At 35.1% G+C, this 23,694-nt stretch overlaps 5 protein-coding genes across 5 annotated transcripts; 2 read left to right on the forward strand and 3 right to left on the reverse strand.

The window, feature by feature from the left end:
- Positions 1–5,738: 5,738 nt before the first annotated feature.
- LOC148546950 (uncharacterized) lies at positions 5,739–8,646 on the forward strand. Its single transcript, XM_088499450.1, has 3 exons — positions 5,739–6,257; positions 6,369–7,847; positions 8,449–8,646. Exons 1-3 carry the CDS (start codon positions 5,739–5,741, stop codon positions 8,644–8,646), a joined length of 2,196 nt encoding a protein of 731 aa, XP_088355576.1.
- A 1,885-nt stretch (positions 8,647–10,531) lies between these two features.
- On the reverse strand, positions 10,532–11,069 carry LOC148546951 (uncharacterized). Its single transcript, XM_088498444.1, has 2 exons — positions 10,878–11,069; positions 10,532–10,804 (listed from the first exon to the last, which is right to left on the reverse strand). Exons 1-2 carry the CDS (start codon positions 11,067–11,069, stop codon positions 10,532–10,534), a joined length of 465 nt encoding a protein of 154 aa, XP_088354570.1.
- Positions 11,070–12,024: 955 nt separating this feature from the next.
- LOC107616898 (heavy metal-associated isoprenylated plant protein 12) lies at positions 12,025–12,759 on the forward strand. Its single transcript, XM_016318784.3, has 2 exons — positions 12,025–12,142; positions 12,274–12,759. The coding sequence occupies exons 1-2, from the start codon at positions 12,137–12,139 to the stop codon at positions 12,625–12,627; spliced, it is 360 nt and encodes a 119-aa protein (XP_016174270.1). The 5' UTR covers positions 12,025–12,136; the 3' UTR covers positions 12,628–12,759.
- Positions 12,760–14,929: 2,170 nt separating this feature from the next.
- Positions 14,930–17,937, reverse strand: LOC107616090 (DUF21 domain-containing protein At2g14520-like). Its single transcript, XM_021111306.2, has 12 exons — positions 17,486–17,937; positions 17,331–17,407; positions 17,151–17,234; positions 16,961–17,074; positions 16,806–16,892; positions 16,537–16,676; positions 16,351–16,438; positions 16,182–16,255; positions 15,806–15,993; positions 15,452–15,714; positions 15,221–15,267; positions 14,930–15,138 (listed from the first exon to the last, which is right to left on the reverse strand). Exons 1-12 carry the CDS (start codon positions 17,676–17,678, stop codon positions 15,072–15,074), a joined length of 1,422 nt encoding a protein of 473 aa, XP_020966965.1. The 5' UTR covers positions 17,679–17,937; the 3' UTR covers positions 14,930–15,071.
- Positions 17,938–18,882: 945 nt separating this feature from the next.
- On the reverse strand, positions 18,883–22,753 carry LOC107618994 (uncharacterized). Its single transcript, XM_016321197.3, has 5 exons — positions 22,579–22,753; positions 22,023–22,069; positions 21,785–21,942; positions 20,776–20,840; positions 18,883–19,170 (listed from the first exon to the last, which is right to left on the reverse strand). The coding sequence occupies exons 3-5, from the start codon at positions 21,927–21,929 to the stop codon at positions 19,102–19,104; spliced, it is 279 nt and encodes a 92-aa protein (XP_016176683.1). The 5' UTR covers positions 21,930–21,942; positions 22,023–22,069; positions 22,579–22,753; the 3' UTR covers positions 18,883–19,101.
- Between the last annotated feature and the right edge of the window lie 941 nt (positions 22,754–23,694).

Genomic DNA, 23,694 nt, shown 5'->3' on the forward strand with positions numbered 1-23,694 from the left:
TATTCCATTAGCCATACAATAAGCATCAAAAGTTTGGGAAGTAAATTCACCAGCATTATCAAGACGAATTGCTTTAATTGGATTTTCTAGAAATTGTGCTTTTAATCGAATAATTTGAGCCAGTAATCTCGCAAACGCCAGGTTGCGAGAAGATAATAAGCACACATGTGACCATCTCGAAGATGCGTCTATCAGGACCATAAAATATCTAAAAGATCCACATGGTGGATGAATAGGTCCACATATATCACCTTGAATCCTTTCTAGGAATTCAGGGACTCAAATCCAATCTTTACTGGTGATGGCCTTAAAATTAACTTCCCTTGAGAACATGCAGCACAACAAAATTCACTAGATTTAAGAATCTTCTGGTTCTTTAGTGAATGTCCATGGGAGTTTTCAATAATTCTTCTCATCATGGTTGTTCCCGGATGACCCAATCGGTCGTGCCAAGTTATGAACTCATTTGAGTTAGTAAACTTCTAGTTTACAATGGCATGTGATTCAATTGCACTAATCTTGGTATAATACAACCCAGATGAAAGTGAGGGTAATTTTTCTAATATAATCTTTTTATTTGAATCATGAGTTGTGATATATAAATACTCATGATCTCCCTCATTCATAGTCTCAATATGATATCCATTTCGGCGAATATCTTTAAAACTCAACAAGTTTCTTCGAGACTTGGTAGATAACAGTGCATTATTTATTATAAATTTTGTTCCTCCAGGAAACAAAATTATAGCTCTTCCGGAGCCTTCTATCACATTGCCTGAGCCAATAATAGTGTTAACATATTCCTCTTTTGGCACAAGATGGGTAAAATATATATCACTTTTGAGAATAGTGTGCGAACTTGCATTATCCGCAAGGCAAATATCTTCAGAATATGTCCTTGCCATTTTTCTTCAAAGAACAAATGATAATAATGATAAAATAAGTAGAAGTACATGCACAGTAAAATTATTCACATGAATACTTAACAAACACATATATTAAACTATTCCATCATTAATCAAATGGCCAATATTTCCTTCAAGATCCTCAAAGAAATTAGATACATCATAATGAGTGGTGGAATTTTCATCATTTGAAACAAAATTTGTTTCCTTTTCTTTGTCAGCCTTTTTCAAGGATGCTTGAAAAAGATCAACTAGGTGCCTTGGGGTACGACAGGTACGTGACCAATGGCCCTTTCCACCACAACGGAAGCATTTATCCTTAATTGATTTACTTTGCCCATTGTTTCTTTCTTTATCCCACTTCCGGTGAGATATTTTCTTATGAACATAATTTCTTTTTCTTCCATAATTTTTTTTTGTTACCAAAATCTTGCCATTTACCTCTTCTGGGGTTATAATTTGCCGCATTTACTTCAGAAAATGGGGCGGCGCCAGATGGGCGCGCTTCATAATTTCTTAAGAGCAACTCATTGTTGCGTTCAGCAACAAGAAAGCAAGAGCTCAAAAATTTTTAAATTCTTTTTCTCGATACTGCTGCTGCAGGAGCACATTCGAGGCATGGAAGGTCAAGAAAAAATTTTTTTCTAATATATCGGGCATGAGGAAGTATCACCGTCTTTTCATGATTATACCTTTTTTCAGGGTCTTTCCACAGATCTGCAGGATCTTTTAATGTGGGATATTCATTTTTCAATCATACTTCAAGATGATGACGAAGGAAAATCATGGATTTGGCTTTATCCTTCTGGGATGTATTATTTTCAGCCTTAATGGTATCTTCAAGATCCATTGAATCAAGATGGATTTCAGCATCTAATATTCATGATAAATAATTGTTTCCAGATATATTAAGAGCATTAAATTCAAGATGAAAGAGCTTCGACATAATGAAAATTTGTTACCTGGAGTCTTCCTAAAATTTCTTAGAGCTTCGTGCTGATAACGTGTTATAAAATAACTAAATAAGGAAGATAAAATAAAGAAATATAAATGAAAGACTCTAGTATTAATATTCACTAATATTAATATCATCCTACCATAATAACTATAATTTATATATTAATACTATATTTGTAATATGAAGAGAAAGAAAAACTTCGTAGAGAGAGAAGAAATGCTTTTATTGATGTGTAAATGGCTTCTGATTAAGCCTTCTATTTATACTTGTGAAAGTCTAACTTTCTTCAACATTATTAATTATAATCTATCTTGAGAATGTTAGCTTCTCATAAGAATGGGCATCCACGTAGTTATCCTTATCACAACAAAAACAATATAAAAATAAATAATTTTTAAATACTTAATATTTATTTAAAAAGATAAATTTGACAAATTCAAAATCAAAATAAAAGGTGCCAGAGAATTGAGCATAATATATTTTAATAAAAATAACACTTTTAATTTATATCACTTATGAAGAAATTAATACGTAATAATTTATTCAATTGATAAAATCAAACATTTTTATTTAAATGGCTCTTAGCGTGTGTCAATTTGCGCATGTATGTATGTAGTTTTTATCCCAACTCAACTTGTACTAATCCCTTGTTTCCTGTTTTCTGCTTCCGAAATGAATATACATGTTCTATCATTTCAAACCAGTGGCCCATTCCATTCCAATCCAGTAAAAAATTCCTTTAGTAAAGATGACCACACTATACTACATACATCCTTCAACTAATTAGCTTCTAGACTTTCGAGTTCTTACTTCTTATTCCCACGAGACCTGAATCCTGAATTGAACGTGTTATATATCACAAATGCCTTATTTAAGCAACCAATCGTTGAATCAGTATTAATGGACATTGACGCCGTACATGTACATGTTGGAGAAGCTGTTGGGCCAACAAAAGAAGCCACCATAATGAGATGCTCTTAGCAGAATTCGTAGATTGTGGCAGAGGCATTGTACCAAACTACCAATGGCCAATATGTTTGTCTTATAATAATCGAGATTAGTCTCAATGTAGTTCCTGAAGTTGCACTCGAGCCTCAAAGTAGTCCCTAAACTTAAAAGTTCCTCAGAGTCATCTCCGAACTTGCACTCCGGGACTCAAAGTGGTCCTTCCGGCCATTTCAGCACACGTGGCGCAACCGGAAAGCTTAGCTGGCAGCGTGGTTGACACCTGGGACTCACAGAAACGACGTCGTTTCACGCTCACTACGTCCCTCCCTCAACGTTTCCATAACGTTTTGTCTCCCTCCTCTCTACACACAAAACAAACACAACACAGAGTGTGGTTTCTTCTTCTCCCTCCGTCAATCTCCAATGGCGCATGTGCTCCTCCATTAACCAGACCGATTTCAGTGGAAGACGTTGGCTCTGGAGCATCGTTGCTTTCCTCTCCTTCATACACAAAGTTGGGCAGCCTTGTTTCTCTGAAAGAGGTAAGCCAAAAATGAAAAAAAAAATGTGGTTCCTCTGTTTTTTGATGTTGTTATTCATCTAATATTCACAAAGTTCAGGCTTTTTTTTCGATTGTAATTGGTGGGTATGAACGCCTCTGTTCTTTTCTCTGTGTTAGGGTTTGATCATTATTGGCTTTCGTAGTGGTTTGGCCAAGCAAAATTGTAGAGTAGGAGTGTTTCTTGTGTTTTGATGATATAAAAACGTGTTCTATATGTGTTAGGGTTTACTGTTCTTAGTGGAGGAGTTTCCAAACTGTTAATGTGTTTGAGGAGAATGACTCTGATCAATGTATTTGTTTAACAGAGTTTGCATGATCACAGTAGAAGTAAAGATTTTTAGGGAGTTGAATTTTTTTGTAACTCTGATAATGGATTCTGAACTTGACTGATTAGTGAGAGTGATGATGAAAATTGTAGAAGAGAAAATTCATGAATGGTTTTAAACGATGATAAGCCATTATCTGAAGTTTAGCTGAAATGTGCTTCTGTTCTTTATGTGCTTCATTTAACTATTTTTCTCTTGGAATACACAATTATGATACTGGTTAGCTTTTTTTTTGCCAAAAAGTTTCCAATGACTACACTTTTTCGAATAGAAAAAAAAGGTCCTAATGTATATTATTACTATTCTTGAATGTCTTGAAGGCGTGAGGAAGCATTGCCTATATTCAAGAGGAGACTCTTAGGTGCCTTGCTGGAGTTTTCTGCTCAAGAATTGCAGGTTCAGGTACATTAGTTTTTGTCAATGATCTTCTTTTCAAATATTTTATTTATGGCATGTAGGCACAATTGTATCCTTTTGTCTTCTGATTCTATTTTCCTCATCAATCATTTTGGTTTCGAATGTCCATGCTTATCCAAAAATAAATAGCTTCACTCATAGTTAAGCACACCTAGTTAGTGTTTGAAAATGGTTCTTGTGATACAAATATAGTCAGCACTTATATAATATCAGCTCCATTATCAAATATCTCTAGAGTTCTATTAAAAATGTAAAAAATACTCTGCTAAATTGATAATAAGCTATGAGTCAGCCTCATATGATTCGCATGACTTAAAGCTAGCACCTCCATTAGGAAAGAACCTGATGAAAGCATGAGAGTCAATTTTAACTATGTAAAACTAAGTAAACATTTATCAATAACACTAGAATCTGTGGCGATTGGCACTTTCAATACTTATAATTTTCACCTTACAATTTTCAGTCGGATTTTTTAAACCAAAAAATTTATTCCATAATAATTAGAAATTATGTCAATAATAGTAGTCGATTGTCTTTAATGACCAAGGTTAACTTTTTGAAGTTTGATGTAGCAGGGTTTGAATTGCCTTGTTAATTTATATCAATTCTACACTTGTACCTATTTGGTTTAGAATTTTGCAACCTCCATATCAGGTTGGGCATTGCATCATTCCTAAGTCATCCTTCTTATTGTGGTTTTTTAGCTAAAAATGGTGAGTTTAAGTATATAGTTACAACATAAAAATCACTAAAAATATGCAAAAGTAATCATAAAATTAGTGTATGAATTTTTCTTTTCAATTTCCATTTCTGGAAGCATGCCACTTTATACACCAATATATGCAAAAGTAATCATAAAATTAGTGTATGCTGCTTTATAATAGTATACATTATTCTGTTCTATGAGTAGTGTTAGGAGTGGTTGGTTTATCTTGTGTGTGTGTGCTCTTTTGTGTGTCATAGTTGTTGTGGTTTAAAGTGTAATTATTGTGATTTGATAAAATCATGTGATTCATAGTTGGTGTGTGCTCTTTTTTGGTTTTTGGTTGAGTTTGTACAGACTATCTAAAAAAAAATTAATTTTGTAAATATTGACTGCTAAGTCTTTGGAATATTTTTCTGAAATTCCACGGGTTTGTTCAGATAGATTCTACAAGTAATTTCTTATCAAAATAATTATTCTACTTTGGCAACTGCCTAGGTTTTGGCAACCATTTTCTTAATAAAGTAATGCTACAATTGTGCATCCATTCTAATGGTTATGGCATCTAAAATATTATTTTGCTGCCCCCGTTATTTTTGGTTTTGGGTTTATATATTTTTTCAGTGTAGTTAGCCAAGCGTGAGCCTAAATGACAAGGCTAACTGAACTGAGATTTGGAAAAATTTTTTCTTTTTATATATATTTTTAATACATCTTGTTTAAGGCATATCTATTAGTATTTTAAATTTAAACATTAAAATATAAATTGTAAATTTTATGTCTTTTAGAAATAAAAAACATGAAAAGCACAACATAATAATAGGTGTTGGAACAAAGACAAAAAATGTATTATTCATTATCCATTCATTATCCATTCTTTAGGTGTGATCAATTAATTTTTTTTTTTAAATATTGGCAGATGGGTGATCCGTTAATTACGATTATATTTCACCATGGAGGGTCGTTTATCACAGAGGCCGATGGGAGTATGTCTTACAACGGTGGAGAGACTTGTGAGTTGCCGGATATTGATACAGACACGCTGGATGTATTCTTCGTCCGAGACTATCACAAGAAAATTGGGTATGACAAGGTTAGCCAAAGTTGGTGGCTGGTGCCTAATCGGCCTATGCAAACTGGTTTAAGAGCAATAGCAGATGATAATGAACTGATGGAGATGTGTTACCTGGCTCAGCAGAACAAGAGGGTTATTCATGTGTACTACGAACATGGAGTATCTGAGCCTGTGTATATTGAGGAAGCAGAACCAGTGGTTTCTGGCAAGGAGGTGATGCTGATACCAACAATTATCCCCACCCCAAAATTCACCACCAATGCCACAGCTGAACCAATTCCCAGCACAACACCATGCAATCCAACTTCTGAACCAAAGAATACTACTGAATCCACAAAACCAAAGGAGCCACATACCTCATTGGCTGCTGGTAACCGAAACAAAGCAGGAAAAGTTTTCCCCCAACCCACTGCAAGTCTTGGACCTAAGCCCAATCCACCACCAAAGAGAATGGCCCAACCCAGTAAAAGCAAGCCCAAAATTCCACCAACAAAAATGCCCCAACCCACAGCAATTCCGAAACCTTGGTCCAAAGAAAAAGAAACCAAGAAGACTAAAACAAAGAGAGGCTGTAAGAATGTAAAAATAGCAGCAGCAGCATGTGGAAGGAGGCCACTGACAAGAGCTGCTGCTACTGGAAATATTGCAAGAACAACTGGTAAAGGAAAACAGCCCAAGACAGCCTTTGTTGCTTTGTCTAGTTCAGAGGGATCCTCAGACAGCCATGACAGTGACGATAGTGCAGAGGATGAAGCATATAGGCCTGGTGGTGATGGAGTGTCCAGTGAGGAAGACTTGCCTCCGGATAGGTCAGCAGGAAAGAGTAATGTGAAATTGAGAAGTAAGCCAGGGAAGAAACTTATAAAAGGAAAGAAGTCTGTTATGGTTGAAGATGATGGTCCTGTTTGTGCAGACTCAGATTCTGAGGATGATGAAATCATTTTTGGACCGATTCCTAAGTTTGGATCATCATTTACTCCTTATCATGATGTGCAGGATGATCCTTATAATGACTCTGATGGTGGAGACTCATGGCACTCAGAAGAAATGAAGACTCCTCCAAACTCTGAGGATGAGTTGGAGGAATTTGATTCAGATGATGTATTCCCTGCATTTAGAGAAGGAGGGAGGTTTGGAGAGCTTAGGCTAGAGGTTGGAATGACTTTCACTACAAAAATGGAGTTCAAAGAGGCTGTGCGTGAATATTGCATACAAGAGGGTAGAAGGATTTGGTTTAAGAAGAACGATAACGTGAGGATGAGAGCTGTGTGTAAGGATGCGAGTTGTGGTTGGCTTGTGTATGCCTCTAACAATACTGAGAACAACTGCTGGCAGATCAAGACATTCATGGATGACCACACCTGTGCAAGAGAGACCAAAAATAGACTAGCTAATAGGAAGTGGCTAGCCTGCAAATTGGTGAAGAAACTAAGAAAATATCCGAACCTGAGACACTTCGAGGCTGCACAATATTTTAAGACTAAATGTGATCTGGAACTAAACAAGTCTTCACTGACCAGGGCCTTAGGAGATGCTAGATCTGTTGTGTATGGTGATGCAGCTGCCCAATATGGCATGGTGAGAGATTATGGGCTGACACTACTGAAGAGCAATCCAGGATCCACTGTCACAGTTGGGGTTATACCTCAGCCCAACCCTGATGATGATCCAATTTTCGAGAAGATGTATGTCTGTTTGGAGGGATGTAAAAAAGGATTTCTGGCTGGTTGCAGACCCCTCATAGGCTTGGATGGGGCTTTTCTGAAGACCCGGCATGGTGGTCAGATATTGTCTGCAATTGGCCAAGACACAAACAATCATATATATGTTATTGCCTATGCAATTGTCCCTGTTGAGAACACTGAAAACTGGAGATGGTTCTTGGAATTACTCCATCAAGACCTGGGGGATTATAAGAAGAACAACCTCTGTTTTATCTCAGATATGCAAAAGGTATGCAATATTTATTGGTTGTCATTTAAAATGATGTTTACACACTGGGCTGCTGATTATATATGTTGAATTAATCTATTGTGACTTAAAATGATGTTTATACACTGGTTGTGACTTAATACTTCTTAGTTATAACAAGTCACTTATTGTTACTTATTAGTTACCTATTAGGTGTGTTTCAACATGATGATAATAACACATGGCTGCTGTCTATAGTTGCTAAATTAATCTATTGTGACTTATTTATACAGTGGTTGTGACTTAAGAATTCTAAGTTATTTAGTGTCAACCTATCTATTGTAGTTATCTATCTGATGTTAATACACTGGGCTGCTGTTTATATATGCAGAATTAATCCTAGACTGATTATATGCTGCATAATGTTCTGTCAATCTGTTGTTACTCATTTATCCTGTTCTGCATAATGTTCTGTAACAGTGCTGTGTAGGGACTAGTTTGATGTCACTTACATAAGTGTAGGGACTACTTTGATGTCACTTGAACAAGTCTAGGGACTATTTTGATGTCACTTATATAACTGTAGGGACAGATTTGCTGCCCGATAACAACTATCTGACCCCTTCTTTGGTATCTGAAACAGGGCCTTATAAATGCAGTTAAGGAGGTTTTTCCAGATGTGCATCACAGATTCTGTGTTTGGCATCTGTGGAAGAACTTCAACAAGCAATGGAAGGATCTCCAGCTTAGAGGGCTACTCTGGGATTGTGCAAGGTGTACTAGCCAAGATGGCTTCCTTGATATCATCAAAAAGATTGAAAGGGTTAATAAGGAAGCCTAGGAGTATTTGAACAAGTGGCCTAGAGACTCTTGGAGCCGGGCATTCTTCAGTAATGCACCTAAAATAGATAACATCTGCAACAATGCCTGTGAAGTCTTCAACTCCAAGATCAAAGATGCTAGAGCTAAGCCTATTATCACACTCTTGGAAGAAGTCAGAATGTATGCAATGAGATCGATAGCTAGGAACAAGGTGAAGCTGAATTCGAACACTGGAGTTCTACCTCCTATACAACGCAGCAGGTTAGAAAAGATACGGAAGGAATCAAAAAATTGGGTCCCGATGTGGTCTGGTGATGCAGATTATGAGAAGTTCGAAGTACATGGCTGGCCGACCAACATGGTTGTGGACTTGGGAAAGAGGCTCTGCACATGTGGTTTCTGGCAATTGAGTGGTACTGTTTTTTAAATTCATTGTCTTAGTCTTATTATCATTATCAACCTTTGTTGTAGGCTTACTATTGTTGTCTTCGTTGTTGTGTGAATGTTGTTTAGGGATGCCATGTGTGCATGCGTGTGCTGCACTGGCAAGGGCTGGTAAGAGACCGGAGGACTACTGTCACCAGTGGTTGACCATGGAAGCATATAACAACACATATGCCTTCCATATCAATCCAATTCCAGGTCAAGCACTATGGGAAAAGTCACCATATAACAGACCACAAGCACCAAAATTTAGAAACAAGCCCGGACCACTCAAGAAAAAAAGAAGAAAAGATGCTGATGGGGAGCCAAGTGGGAGTAAGAAGTTAAAGACGAAGATGAAAAGAATATATAAAAAAGGTCGATGTCGTTGTTGTGGCGAAGCAGAACACACGAGAAGGAACTGTCCAAAGAGGGCTGCTGCCGAAGAGGCTGCTGCAGCTGCAGAAGCTGCAGCTGCAGAAGCTGCTGCTGCAGAGGCTGCCGCTGCACAACCCACTGCTGCTAATGGTGGTGAAGGTCAGGCCAACTCTGCTGCCCCTGTCCCAGAAGCCCCAACCGAAATCAATCTTGACCAAAGTCAACCACCCTCGGAAGCAACTGATGACTCTCAACAGGTTCACGAGCTTATATGATTTTAAATTTATCATACTCACATCCTTATATAGTTTACTAACTATATTACATTTCTTGGCTGATAGGTTCTACCCTCACCTGTTAGGCCGCCAAAGCTCCCTTTAAAAAGAAAGTTAGCCAAGGGTTGTGAAAAACCAGCTTCAGGAAGTAACAATCCACCAGTAACCACCCCACCTGCTGCTACCCCACCAGGAAGTAGTCATACATCAAGGAATCTCCCACCTAACCCTATGCAAGGTGCAACACAGGGAACTGCTACAAGGCTTGCAAATTTCATGAAGTTTGTGCCCAATCCTGGATTCAAGGCACCCAGACACAAAAAATGAAGATTAAGATGATTATGTTTAGGGAAAGCAAGCTGTTTTTTTGTATCTATTTTGCTGAAGTTGTTTACAATGCCTAAAACATTGTCCCAGTGTTGGGGATTTTAGGAAAAGCAGGCTGTTTTTTTGTATCTATTTTGCTGATGTTGTTTACAATGTCTAAAAGATTGTCCCAGTGTTGGGGATTTTAGGGAAAGCAGGCTGTTTTTTTGTATCTATTTTGCTGGTGTTTTGGCTCTATAATGCCTTTTTTGAATCAAACATTACCAATATGAATATGAATTATGAATTATGATTTTATTCAATTGAGTTTTCTCAGCCTTTTCTTTATATATTATCCTCTGTTACAAATCTAAGACTAGTTCAAGTGCTGTCCATTTCTATTTCATTGAAAAGAAGTCCAGGAATAGAAGTATGCATATAATCAAACACCTTAATTTTCATTTCTTTCAAACGAAAGGATAGGAACAACTACATGAACAAGGAATGCATATAACATGCATGTCATTTGTTTTTTGCTAGATACAGTTGACCCTGCTGTCTATCCAGCTTTAATACAAGAACACCAATTACAATCAGCAGCATGAACACAAACATCAAAATTCCCCCCATTTTTAGAACCCTAAATTCAGCTTCTAATTTACCAAATTTCCAAGCCATCTTCAACTTCCATTCTTCATCATCAACTGAATATCTTGTTCTATCATCACATGGCATGGCATCTTCCAAAACTTTATCAACCCACAAAAATAATCCACACCATTTCTTCCCAATGGTCTGCACATAAAAAAAAATTCAATCAGAAAAATTTATATCCTCCAATACAGCATTCAACAACAACAACACTTACATTGTAGTTTGGGCAACCCAGGAATGGTCTCCCTGGATTAGAATCCGTCCCTGACCACCGGAGCACCGGTCTCGACCCGCAGGCACACCATTCTGGCAAACGAGCTTCTCTATTTCTGTTCATTCTCCTCATGATGCTTCCAAATGATCGTGGGTTGTTCGAGCTCCCAGCTGCATTGCTCGTGGTAGCCATAACCGGCGGGTTTCAGAGAGGGAGAAGAGAAGAACACAGCACCAACGAGAAGAGAGCAGAGTGAACAATGTGGCCTTCAAATTTGGGGATTAGGGTTTTAACTTCACTTGAGGGACCAAATTGAGTCGGAAGAGTTTACTCTGCCACATCAGCTAGCCGTTGTGAGTCCCACATGTCACCAACGCTGCCAGCTAAGCTTTCCGGTTGCGCCACGTGTGCTGAAATGGCCGGAAGGACCACTTTAAGTCCCGGAGTGCAAGTTCAGGGATGACTCTGAGGAACTTTTAAGTTCAGGGACTACTTTGAGGCTCGAGTGCAACTTCAGGGACTACATTGAGGCTTATCTCTATAATAATCACATCTCAATTCCCAACTTAAATTGGGTTGTAAGCCTTGTAATAAAACCTTTTGTCTGTGTATGAAAAAAAAAGAAGCATAATTCATAGATTAATTAGTAACATTGGCTTTCAAATTTTACTTTAGCATTCACCATTTGCACGTACGTGTTTTTTCTTTATAAAACAAATTTACTTTTTAAAATGATCATTTATGCTGTTAATATAAAAAGTAGTTATTTTTATTGATATAACATTACGTAATTAGATACATGTGTAAAACTATTTTATACTAATAGTGCATTAAAGTTAAATTCTTATTATTTGTTAAATGGACATTAAAGTTGAAATAATAACTTGGGCCGTGGAATAAAATATACAATAATAATATTGTGGGAAGAGATGAAATTATATTAGTTAGCGTGAATTATCATGTTGCATCTAACTAATAACACGTGCTCAAGTGACCATGACGATGATGCTATTGATAAACTATGATTTATTTCTTGACATAGTTGACTTCCACTCTCCATCTTTGATCCTTTGTCACTAGTCACTAGTTGTTCTATTATTATTTTGTTTAAATAAACCTCATTAGAAGTGAGCCTCACTAATCACTACACAAGTTCTATATATAGCTAGCCACTTCATTCTCACTTCACCCGTCAAGCTCCTCATAGTCCTTTCCCTTAATTAGCTTATTAGCAAAACTTGGCCAACATCCTATAAATAATGAATGTATGTGTGAGACCTTTTTATTTTGTATCATTACCCTTTAATATTATTATTATTATTTTTGTTTTGTATATGGAGATTGTTATTTATTGGTTAGTATCCTAATAAATGTTTGATTTTGGTGCGTGAGACAGGAAGTAATACTAAGGGTGGAAGCACTACATGAGAGGAAATGTAAGAAAAAAGCCATGAAGATAGTGTCGAATATTGCAGGGATTGAGTCAGTGTCAGTGGACATGAATGAAAACAAGTTGACTTTGACTGGGGAAATGGATGCTGTGGAAGTTGTTGGGAAGCTGAGGAAGCTGTGTCACACCGAAATACTGTCTGTTGGACCAGCCACAGCCACAGCCACAGCCAAACAAGAGCCAAAGAAGAACAATAAAGAGCATACTACAAATCTGGAAGCTTCTATTCTACCCATTCAAGCTTATCATTATTATTACACAAGTATGGAGGAGAATCCCAATGCCTGCGTTATCTTCTGATAACTTATTTCGATTATCCGTTTTCAATTTGCTGCTGTTATTTCTTTTTTTGATGTTTAATGTTTTCTTGCTCTCTCAAAATGTTGGTTATGGAAATAAACTGATGGCCTCGTTAATGAGAGCAACTTTTAATTTTCTCTTCATCATTTGTAGTTACTTATGATTGCAAGTAGTGATTTTAATTTTTAAGTAATGGAAAACGACACAGATTTCCAAGTGGAATCCAAATTCTAAACTTTTTTTTTATGTTAACTTAAATCTAGAACCAATCAACTTTTAAAATAATTTTACATGAAAAATATTACGAATCTTAATTTGTTCTCTTAATTATTTTTTTAATTTTTAAATAAAAATGTTGAATATTTTAACCTTTTTTATATTTTAAAAAAAAATTAGGATTTTGATTTTCAACCGTCATTCATTTTACATTACTGTGTTAGCTAATTAAATATTCTCAATAAAGAAAGGAAAAGTATAGGGTACCAACATATTATCTGTCAACTTATTGTCAACAATAATTAATTATTATATTTTAAATACATATATAAAGAGACACATCCGGAAAATATATCTATAAAGACACTTCTATTAAACACAGCCATACAAAAATATTTTTATTAGACACATCTACAAAGACACATCCATAAAACACAATTATACATAAGAGTTGGCAGAAGTTGGCAGATATGCTATTGGTAACGTAGCGGGACCGATAAAGAAAATGCTTAAAAGAACATCAGCTACATCAAATGACCGTACGTAGGTGTTTAAATTAGGTGCAAGTTGTATGATTATAGATGGTTTATACCAGCAATTTAATGTATTTAATTTAATTTCATAACCAAATATACAAAACAGAACAAAGAACCCGCACATGCTAGAAGGATTGCTCAGAGTATATTACTATATTGTTTTGCTATATAAGCAACCAATCTAAAGATTGATCCACTTGAATTATATTTATTATTTTCTTAGGATTAAAAAGGAAAAATATAAATATTAGGGGGTAATATTTTTTATTAATATTACTCAAAGGATAAAGAGTTTGAGATTGTTTTAGATACCCATTAATAATCAATATGTTTATCTGGTAATCAGATTCCGAAGGACACTTGCATGCATTTGCTGACTTCCTTCATAAACTATTAGCACCAAACATGACCACTGTACTCTTATACATAAAAATAAATATATTTTTTTGTCTAGGTTAAATGAATTACTATTCAGATTTACCATGCATAGACTCAATTAATTTGGCATCCAAGGAGAAGAGCAGAGAGATACTATATGGAGCTTATATTTGAGGCACAAATCAGAATTCCCTTTCATTTTTCATGGCTTGGCTATGTTTTAAACTTTTAATCTTTTTCTTATTATGGGGCTACGTGTGGGCACTTATTGACACATATATCTTATCTCTCTATATGCATGGTCGTGGGGCTTTATTGCAGCAGATATTTAATTTGTTGCCCTTTTTTAAAGATATTTCATTTCTACTTAAATTATTAGTAAGGAGTAAGTGGAAACCAACCAAAGATGACTTATTTAGTTAGTCTCGCCTTGTCGATATTGTTGAACAATAAACTTTTAAATGAAATTTTAATATGCGAAACTAGTCTTTGGTATGCTGGATAGTTGAAAAAGTTAGCTAAAAAAAATATCCAACTATTATTAGGAGTAAATAGATAGGATAGGATTAGAGACTTTTATATAAACTTAACTCTATTTTATATAATATTATTATATAATTTGATAATAATTTAAAATTGAATTAATTTTTATGTAAAAAAATATTAAATTATCAATTAATAATTTTTTTAGTGGTTACAGGTCTTTTGCATTTAGTAAGAAATTTTTGGTTCAACATTCATTTTGAAACATATTTTTGTATAAATATATAATATATACATATATAGAGTGTGAGTTTGTCGGATAGGGTTGATGCTCAACCCAGACAAAAACCTTATTTACTGCGAATCGAATTAACAATCCTACTCGACCGAATTGGATACCGGCGGATACGGTGCATATTACCGCCCCCTAACTATAATAGCTTAGTGTAAAAAATCAATTTAAATTACATAAATTCTGTTTTCTAGGTCAAAGATGGGCCTATATAAAAAATCCTGAATGAGGGTTTGAGAGTGCTTGTTTTAGAGTTTAGACCGACGAGAACAATAATTGTTTTTCTTTTTTCACGCGAAAAAAAAAAGGAATTGAGAATGAGGGTTTTTTATTTTCAATATTAATAACTTTGATTGATTAATTGATTGTCCTTGCATAATAAATAGGACTGATCAAGCTGAATATTTAAGGTGGAGATTATAATAAGCTAATAACAACAACAATTAAGGCGAAAAGAATACAAGAATGATCTTATGAAAACCAATGTCTACCAAGTGTTTGAGACAAGTCATCAAAGGTAAATATCAGCCTTAAGTTGTTCAATGAAGACTAGACTCGGATCCTTTCCTGGATGATCTTCGTGGAGTCAGCAAGTTAATCCTGATGCTGAATCAGAGAAAGTTCATTAGGAGAATTGGAAATAAGCGTGATCATGCCAATAAGTATAAGTTAATGTAGGTGTACTCACTTCTTTTGAACATGAACATATTCATCAGTTTCATCCAGTATGTCCCCCTTGTGAAGAAGGTAAAACAAGGAAAGTAATCAGCATCATCATCGTAGAGAAGAGCTGAACCTAAGAGTGCGTTTTATCTAGTCACAACATTTTCCTATTTGTTTGAAGTCATTTCATGATTCATAATCCATTATTAACTTCTAACTTTACTAGCTAGCTATGAAAGGGTAAACAAGAGAATACCTGCAACAGTTCCTCCATAACATCCTCCATTGTGATGATTCCTATCACTTCCTCGTCCAAAACAGTTGGAAGAACTTGTATTTCTTCTTGTGACATCGTATAACCACTCTCTTCCTCCCACTTTTTGGAATGTTGATGTTGTTCATTGCCTGCCTCCATCATCATCTTCTGAAATGCTGGACTTGGACTATTAAATTCTATATCGCTGGACTCACAGATACAAACTCTCTGACTCTTTTCCAGATCAAAGGAAGAATCGGATTCTGCAGTAACCAACCACATTGAAAAACATGAACCACTTCTTCTTCCCATGCTTGAATCTTTTTGTAATGCCTTAGGATTTTATTTTATTACCTTTAGTATTTTGTGTTGCATTTGATATTTTATTAGTGAGTGTGTTGAGAAATGTAGGCGCACCGGCAGCATGGGCTACAGCATTGTTGTTCTCTGAGTCATTCTCACATTTCAAAACAATGGCCATATGGCTGTGACCCTTTTGGAATTGGTTCAGTATCTCATACAGTGGCCAATTTTCATAAACCCTGCTACATGAGTATCTTCTTAGTATCATGCACCTAACCTCCTTCGAGATTTAAATTATGACACTCGATAAAATCTGATATTTGGGGAGGTCCATTACAAGCATAGCAAATTTAGAAATGTTACGTGTATTATTACCTAACTTGAGAGGATCTAAGTGTTTGATGAAAAGATATCATGATTCTCATACCTGGGAATTTTTCTGATAATCAGATTCTTGATTGGGGTTTCATCTTCTGGACGACAGAACATTAAATTCTTAACCTGTTTAGTTAAAACAACATGAATAAGCAATGATTAATATCAGGAATTCAAGATATAGAAACTAAATCCCCATAACAGTTTCTTCTGTTGCTTACCAATATAAGGCCAATGATGTTACTTGGGTATCCAGAGTATAGAGGTACACGACTATGCCCTTTGTTCATGATCAATGTCATTGTATTCCTGATGAGTTGACAAATTAAAGATGTGTAACTGTGTTTAGTTATTGACAGATCGACAAAATGCATGAATGTCACTAATCTGAGTTTTTCACACATTACATGTCCAGTTTGGAATTTATATCAAGAGAAAAAGTTTCAGATATTGGTGTCATTGCATCTTTGGCAGTCTTATCAGTCAAATCCATGGCACCTGTGATTATAGAGGCTTCATGACAGGACAACTCTCCACCTTTTCCTGCCTGTCATATGAATTTTTATTTCCCTACTTTGCACTTATGCTTTAAATTTAAGAAAAATGTTTGAGGGACTCATATACCAACCAAGCAATGGTATATGATACAAAATACAAAGGATTATAGGAAACAAACCATGTCTGCATGCAAGTCCACAAATGTTTTTAACTCAGATCTTCTCAACAGGACTGAATGCTCCTTCCCTAGAGCCCAATCCAGGATCTGCTCCAATAGGAAGATATTCAGAGGATTAATATTAAAAAATATTCTCCAAATAGAGCCAAATTTACCTTACTAGCTGGATAGGATATAGGGAAGAAGATCAGAAGAAGCAGTTGAACAAAGGGTGCCATTTGTGCTCCTAAGGTTAGTCCGTATCGAGAATATACAGCTTGAGGCACAATCTAGCATCGTTAATTCGAGGATAGGTTAATAAAAATAAAATTATTAATATCATGTTTGTGAGAGAAAGAAATTCACCTCTGCAAATAATGTGACCAGGGGAGTTGATATAATAATAGTAAGCCAAGGCGGCATGATTGGATCCATGAAGATTGGCAGTGCCTTAAAAAAACATGACAATAACATTCATGTATCATAATTATTGGGATTTTGTTGACAGGCCTATTTATTAGAACTTTTATGTAGCATATAGCATACCTCCATGGCCAGTGATTTACCTAAAAGGAGGGTACACAATACAAAATGTCCATTCTTTACAACTGGTAGAATCCTTTCTGCAGATAAATAAAGCAATAACATTAGTTAGCAGTGAGTTGGAATGTTTGCATCACTTTGACTACTTATATAAAAACCTGCATTCTTTTTGTCTTTAGGACGGCCAGCCTTAATGAGAACCTCAAGATCAACTTGGCTGAATGATAACAATCCTAGTGCTAGGCCCGATGTGACACCTGCAAGGATCACAAGCACCACACATGAAATAACATACATCCAGAATGCAATTTCATTATATTTGATATTATCATGATCTTTCAATGTGATCATGGTTGGAAGATGGCCAGGCCAGGGAGACAATAGATGCAATTACTTTTCAACTGAATCATCATCGTTCTTATTGTCTAGTTTAAGGCATAAAGACAATGAGGAAGAAGATAGCATCATCCGGCCTTATTGTCCAGCATTAAGTATGGTATCTATTATGTCATTTTTGTTTCTTGGCCTGCCTCCGAGTAATAAGAACAAAGGCGGAGATAGCATAGTGAAGAAAAGAGAGCAACAAGTAAGTGACAAGCAGATGAGACAATAATCTTGTAGTTTGCCTAACAAATATAAACATGATTCAATTAACTAACCATCTTGCAGTTACGCAGGCAAGAGAATATGAACAAATTTATTCAAGTTAGTAAGTAATCTCGGAACTCAATGGATTAATGCTATCTACTATACGGAAGGACAAATTTCGAAAAAGGAAAAGGTCAACCAAATGGACCAAGTGCTACCACTTTTACTATGTTATACACCTAGGACTTGAAGTACTACTATAGCTTCTATAAAAGCTCACCGACCACAAAACATCATTTTCCCACCAACAAAACAAGGTACTAACAATCAATAATCCACAATCCACGCCAAACATGCTATACTTATTATCTTTTATAGCATTTCTATCATCGCGAGCCCTGCGCCATATCGAATGTCATTGGACTACCAACATGGAATTGGCCTGCTCAAGAGGTCCTCCATCATGGAACAATTCTATGGCAGTGGTAGTAGTAATGGATGCAGCAGCAGGTTTTGGAAGGTGAAGCTTGTGATAACACCAGAACAGTTGGTGGAGATGTTACTTTTAATTCGTTTATCCATTAATTTAAAAAGCACTCAGAACTTTATCAAAACTTTTGACAAATTTAAAGATGAAGAATAACATTAAATCACTTTCAGAATATTTATGACATAACAGGGATGAAAAAAGAAAAGAAAAGAAAAGAAACATCCTTGTGATGTTTGGGGAGGGGGTAAGGTACTTTGCTCTATCTGTTTTTGGAGTTTGCTTTTTTATAATTTTTTATGGTCTGTTAGAATTTGCTTCTTGACCCTTTACGAGTCATTATCTCTCCATGGGTCTCAATTTTCTGGCTTTGTGGAAATTCAAATCCATATAAATGCAATATATAAATTCATGCGTTGCCATGTTGAGTTGATTTGATTCGCTTTTACCCAGAAGTACAGTAATACTGAAGAAACCATAGGAAAATAACAGCAAAAATTTATTAATGGTTTTGATGGTCTAAATCGTAGTATCATTATCACATAACAGAGATGTTTTGGGCCAGTCAATACGGCAAATGTAATAATCACAAAAGCATGGCCGGTCAAACGAATGGCTATTTCTACCAACTCTTCTCCAAAGAAATAGTCTGCACTCTGCAGTGTTACAAAGAAACCATCTTACACTACTCCATTTGGTTTACTTAGTCAATGCAGAAGCCTCTGAGGTCTTGGCATCTCTAGGACACTGAGATACATATGGTTTGAGCTGCATAAAAGAAAGAATGACGCTAATCAGCACTGACAGTTATGGACTATAATTCATCAGCGAAGGATTATGACTTTGATCATTCATAAAAGGAATAATCAATGAAGTGATGAAGCCATTTTTTTTGCACCCCTTTAGATCACCATAGCAGACATTTTAAGCTCGACAATGTCTATGGAAGTAAAAAAATTACTACTATGATAAAAGAGATCACAACACAATTAGTGCTTGTTTGGGCGCCATTATCTTGATAAAAAAAGATATTTTTTAATAAAAAAATATCTTTTTTTTTTAACGTGTTTGGCAAATTTCTAGTAGTAAAAGTAAAAGTAGTAGAAAAAAAAAAAACATCTTTTTTGAGAAGTTGTAATTTACATATTTTTTTAAAAGATCTTTTTTTCTTAAAAAAAGATGTTTTTCATGTAACAAATAAACAAAAAAATACTTTTATATCGTTATACCCAAACATAATTGATAGATAAAAAAATCTTTTTACATAAGATATCCAAACATAAAATTACTTTTACTTTTCCATAAGATCTTTTAAAAAAAGATAACTCGAAAAAATATATTTTTTTAGAAGCTCACCCAAACAAGCTCTTAATGGTATAACCACATCACGAGAATACTTATTGCCATTGTGGATCCTAATGTTGCCTATAATATTACTATTAGGCTCAACCAGCCATTGTTTGACCAACTATTCCATGTCGCATTTGCATCCCTTCAAGTGACAGAATATCTAAAAACTATTAACTATTAAAGCCACTCACACAAAGCTACTATGTATCGGGATGCACCTAAGCTAAGGGCGAAGGGAGCTGAAGAAACATAAATAATGATATACTAGAAAAGCTTAAAAGATAGAAGAATTAAAGAGCTTAACAAAGAAACAATGTCAAATTATCAAATAGTAGTTGTTTGACTGTTTGAGAGTTGTGTTTAGAGGGGGAAGGGAGAAACGTAAGAGATTTCGAGAGCATTTATCCTTGTTTCCAAGATTTATTAGAGGGATAATGCTACAGGCACTGTAAAGCTTTTACTAACCCCTTTATAAACCATACTTATATTTAAGTAGCATTTGATTCTTGTCATAAAGTCAGAGGTGATAAAAAAATGTTGGGGACAAATACATGTCTTGACAAAAGCTTAATGTTGTCCCTTTGTCGAGACAAATTTTAAGATAACTTGTATGCTTTAAAATAGAGACACGAGACATGTCTTGACTTGTGGGCAGTTATTTCTGTACTATCCAAACGAATAGAAGCCAAATACGTATCTCTAGCATTCCTTCCTTTGCAGCCACCTCAGTCTCCATCCTTTTTGTCCTAAGATAAGAAACAAATGCTACTTTGGACTTCCCCAAGAATGAGGGTTTTAAACTCCCTAATCAATTAAATGAAATTCTCTGACCCCCTCCTTCTTTTACACTCCCTTCCCCGGATATCTTTATTATCTTTTCCCTCGTAGCCATCAGGAGAACCATCTCTTGGCACAAAATTTCCATGGGAACTCATCTCAGCATTATAAATTTGTAATCATGTTGAAAACAAACGGATTAACGAAACACTAGCGAACAATACAAGCTGGGTGTAAAATTCAAACCTTAAAATCTGTCAAATCAGGGACTACATAGTTTGGCAATTTTTCTTGCACTACCACATACCCACCTGCAACAAAGTGCAAATTTACATTCAACTTGACAGGCAAAAAGGAAAAAATGAATCAAAGAAAAAAAATAGTAGAAAGTAGCTAATATATTTATGAAAAAAAAAAACTAAAAAAATTGATGGATACTAGTAAGCATATGACTGATTTCTACAACTAAAAGTTCAGTAGTGAATCTAGAGTCATGACAAAACCAAACTTTCTAACAGCAGTGTAGGTACCAGGAAAGGTTGTGATAAAGTTAGAGAACGAGAGAGAAAGAAAGCTAAGAGTGACAAGAAAGGTAAAAACGATAAAATGAATCAATGCACAGTCACTGTATTACCAGGGTATGCTAATATACATGTATGAGTTACACTTAGATAAGTCTAACTGTTCATCTAGTATAAATGTATAATTAACTAGACAGCTGCTAACTACTTCTAATTCTAACTGACTGAGCTGGCAGCTGAGTAAACTACAATCCCTCAAACTATCACGTGAAGAATTGAGCATTATTCCATGGCAAGCAGCCATCAGCAAATCAAAGTCATAGAAACATGAAATTATGATAAAAATTGAAAAAAGGTTCCCAAGTTATACATCGATATTAAAGAAAGGAAAAAATTTCACATAAAATAAATATTTAATTCATTCATTTCACTAGAATTAAGAAGCTTCCAACTTGTATAAACAAACAATAACAGCAAAGAGAAGGTATAGCGATTCTTATGAGACTGAAGAGAGTGAAAAGAATTAAGAAACAAAACAACATGAATCTGGGTCATCTAATTCATAATTTTTTTAAAAGAACAAACAATGACAACTGAAATGAAGGAAGAATAAATCAAAATGGCTTCGGAGAGCAGGAACCCATATTCCCAATTCTGACATCCATGGACGTGGACAAAAGATAACATTTATAAAGGCCAAGACGAAATTAAGAAAATTTTAAAGTCAACTATACCTTTACGGGTATGGAAACCAGTAGGCTTGCAGTTCTTGCCCTTGTAGTAACCTCGTGGAGCACGTTTTGATGATAGGATGTCCAATGAAGAAGTCCTCTTCCTTCGAAAAGCTCTTCCTATGCCTAGGATCAGCCCTAGAGGCATCTTTTCTTCTCCTCTTCAATAATGAAGATAAGACATGAAAGAGATGTTTGCATACATAAGGAATAGCAGAACAAAAGAGAGAAAAATACATACCTGAGGTGTTGAACAACTCACACTCTTGTTTTGTCCCTGTTGGGGAGCTGCACAATTCACATTGAGAGTTTATTTTCCCCCAGTTAAGAATTTGTATTTTTCTAAAATAACATATAGAATAAAATCATGAATAAACACACAAAAACACAAACATGCTCTCAGGTAAGAATTCAAAACCATCAACCAAGGTCATTATCACAGTAATAACATCATTTTCACAGCAACAGCAGCAACCATACCAAATCAATAAGCTCATAACATAACATCAACAAGAATTAACATACCAAATCAAGAATTTCATATCTCATAAGCCACAACATAGCAGCAGTAATAACAAATGAAATAACAGAACTATATAAGCAACAGAAGCGAAGTTACAGAAGCTTTAGAAGGAACGGACGATGGAAGCAAAAGTTCGCAGTGAAGAGACCAAAATTAACAGAAGCAGCAAAAGAAAAAAGTACAGAAGCAAGGGAACAAAAGCAACTAAAAAGCAGAAAAATGGAAAAAAGAAAAAGAAACAAACAAACAGAAGCAAAAAAGAGAAAATACGAACCAGTGAAGGGACGGCGTAGGGTAGGAAAACACACGACGGCCGGCAGGAGGAAGGGAAGAACAGCAGCAGCGGCAGCCTGAGAAGAGAAATGCTGGAATGAGGGGGAAGAAGTGAGACTGTGGAGGGTTCCTGCCGAATCAAGCCTTTTTTTTTTTTTAATACTACCATCCAAATTTTACAATTGTCTTCGTACCAAAATATTTTGTTTAGAAAAAGTATTGAGAGCCCATACTAATCGTGTATAATGGATTAAAAAAAAAAATATAAAGAGTTAATAGAGTATCTATACAATATGTATAATGAGGTATAGGGATGTTCGGATCCAAATATAGTTAGCTTCTTTCATATTTGAGCCTATGTTTTACAAGAGTGCCACCTAGTCTTTTAAAATTATGTTTCACCAAAATAGTTATTTCTTCTGGTTATTCACCTTTTTCTTCTATTTTAATGGTCATTTTAGTAGATATGCATATGGTTATTTTAATTTTTATATAGATAATTATTTTGATTGGATTGGATTTAGTTATATATAATTAAAATATGTTAGATGTTCAATCCATTAGGTATGCAGATGATTATTTTTATCCTTAAGTGGATGATGTGGCGTGTGGCAAGCTCAGTAGAGACAATGAAATTAGATGATTATTGACGAAGGTAGGGTGGCTACTGATTGAAAAAGAAGAGAATATTGAAGTAAAATGCTTTAGTAAATTAGGATTTGATATGGTTATTTTTTAAAATAACTATCTGAATTTTTTAAAAATTTAAAATTTAAAATTGGATAATTTGAAATTTGATATGAAATAATTGAACTAGAGTTTTTGAATTTATTATTTATTTTTATTGAGCTAAATAACCAACCTATTGTACACATTGTCGAGATTTTTCATTAGCTCCCTAACGAGATTTTTTTTTATCATTAGATAATGAATTATGTGTTATAAAAGTATTATTTTTTTTTAAATGTGGCTAAATAAATAAAATAAAGTGAAACTCAATTGAGTTCACGTAAAATTGATAATTGAAAACTATTAGATGATTTGACTAAATTTTTATCTCACGATAAACTATTAGATTATCCGATCATTAGTTCATCCCATTAATTCAATTTCACGA

Source organism: Arachis ipaensis, chromosome B9, assembly GCF_059453495.1.
Source record: "Arachis ipaensis isolate K30076 ecotype BB chromosome B9, ASM5945349v1, whole genome shotgun sequence".
NCBI lineage: Eukaryota > Viridiplantae > Streptophyta > Magnoliopsida > Fabales > Fabaceae > Arachis > Arachis ipaensis.

Excerpts from the sequence above, each read along its gene's own strand:
- LOC107618994 (XM_016321197.3), bottom strand. The coding sequence starts at position 21,929 with ATGCCTCTAGGGCTGATCCTAGGCATAGGAAGAGCTTTTCGAAGGAAG. Across the intron at positions 20,841-21,784 it reads TGGTTTCCATACCCGTAAAG|GTGGGTATGTGGTAGTGCAA; the intron begins GTATAGTTGACT and ends ACTTTGTTGCAG. Across the intron at positions 19,171-20,775 it reads CTGATTTGACAGATTTTAAG|CTCAAACCATATGTATCTCA; the intron begins GTTTGAATTTTA and ends TCTTTTATGCAG.
- LOC148546950 (XM_088499450.1), top strand. The coding sequence starts at position 5,739 with ATGGGTGATCCGTTAATTACGATTATATTTCACCATGGAGGGTCGTTT. Across the intron at positions 6,258-6,368 it reads AGGAGCCACATACCTCATTG|CCCAAAATTCCACCAACAAA; the intron begins GCTGCTGGTAAC and ends AGTAAAAGCAAG. Across the intron at positions 7,848-8,448 it reads TTATCTCAGATATGCAAAAG|GGCCTTATAAATGCAGTTAA; the intron begins GTATGCAATATT and ends TATCTGAAACAG.
- LOC148546951 (XM_088498444.1), bottom strand. The coding sequence starts at position 11,069 with ATGGCTACCACGAGCAATGCAGCTGGGAGCTCGAACAACCCACGATCA. Across the intron at positions 10,805-10,877 it reads TGGGTTGCCCAAACTACAAT|ACCATTGGGAAGAAATGGTG; the intron begins GTAAGTGTTGTT and ends TTTTATGTGCAG.
- LOC107616090 (XM_021111306.2), bottom strand. The coding sequence starts at position 17,678 with ATGATCACATTGAAAGATCATGATAATATCAAATATAATGAAATTGCA. Across the intron at positions 17,075-17,150 it reads TGGTCACATTATTTGCAGAG|ATTGTGCCTCAAGCTGTATA; the intron begins GTGAATTTCTTT and ends TAACGATGCTAG. Across the intron at positions 15,715-15,805 it reads TGCAACACAAAATACTAAAG|AATCCGATTCTTCCTTTGAT; the intron begins GTAATAAAATAA and ends TGGTTACTGCAG.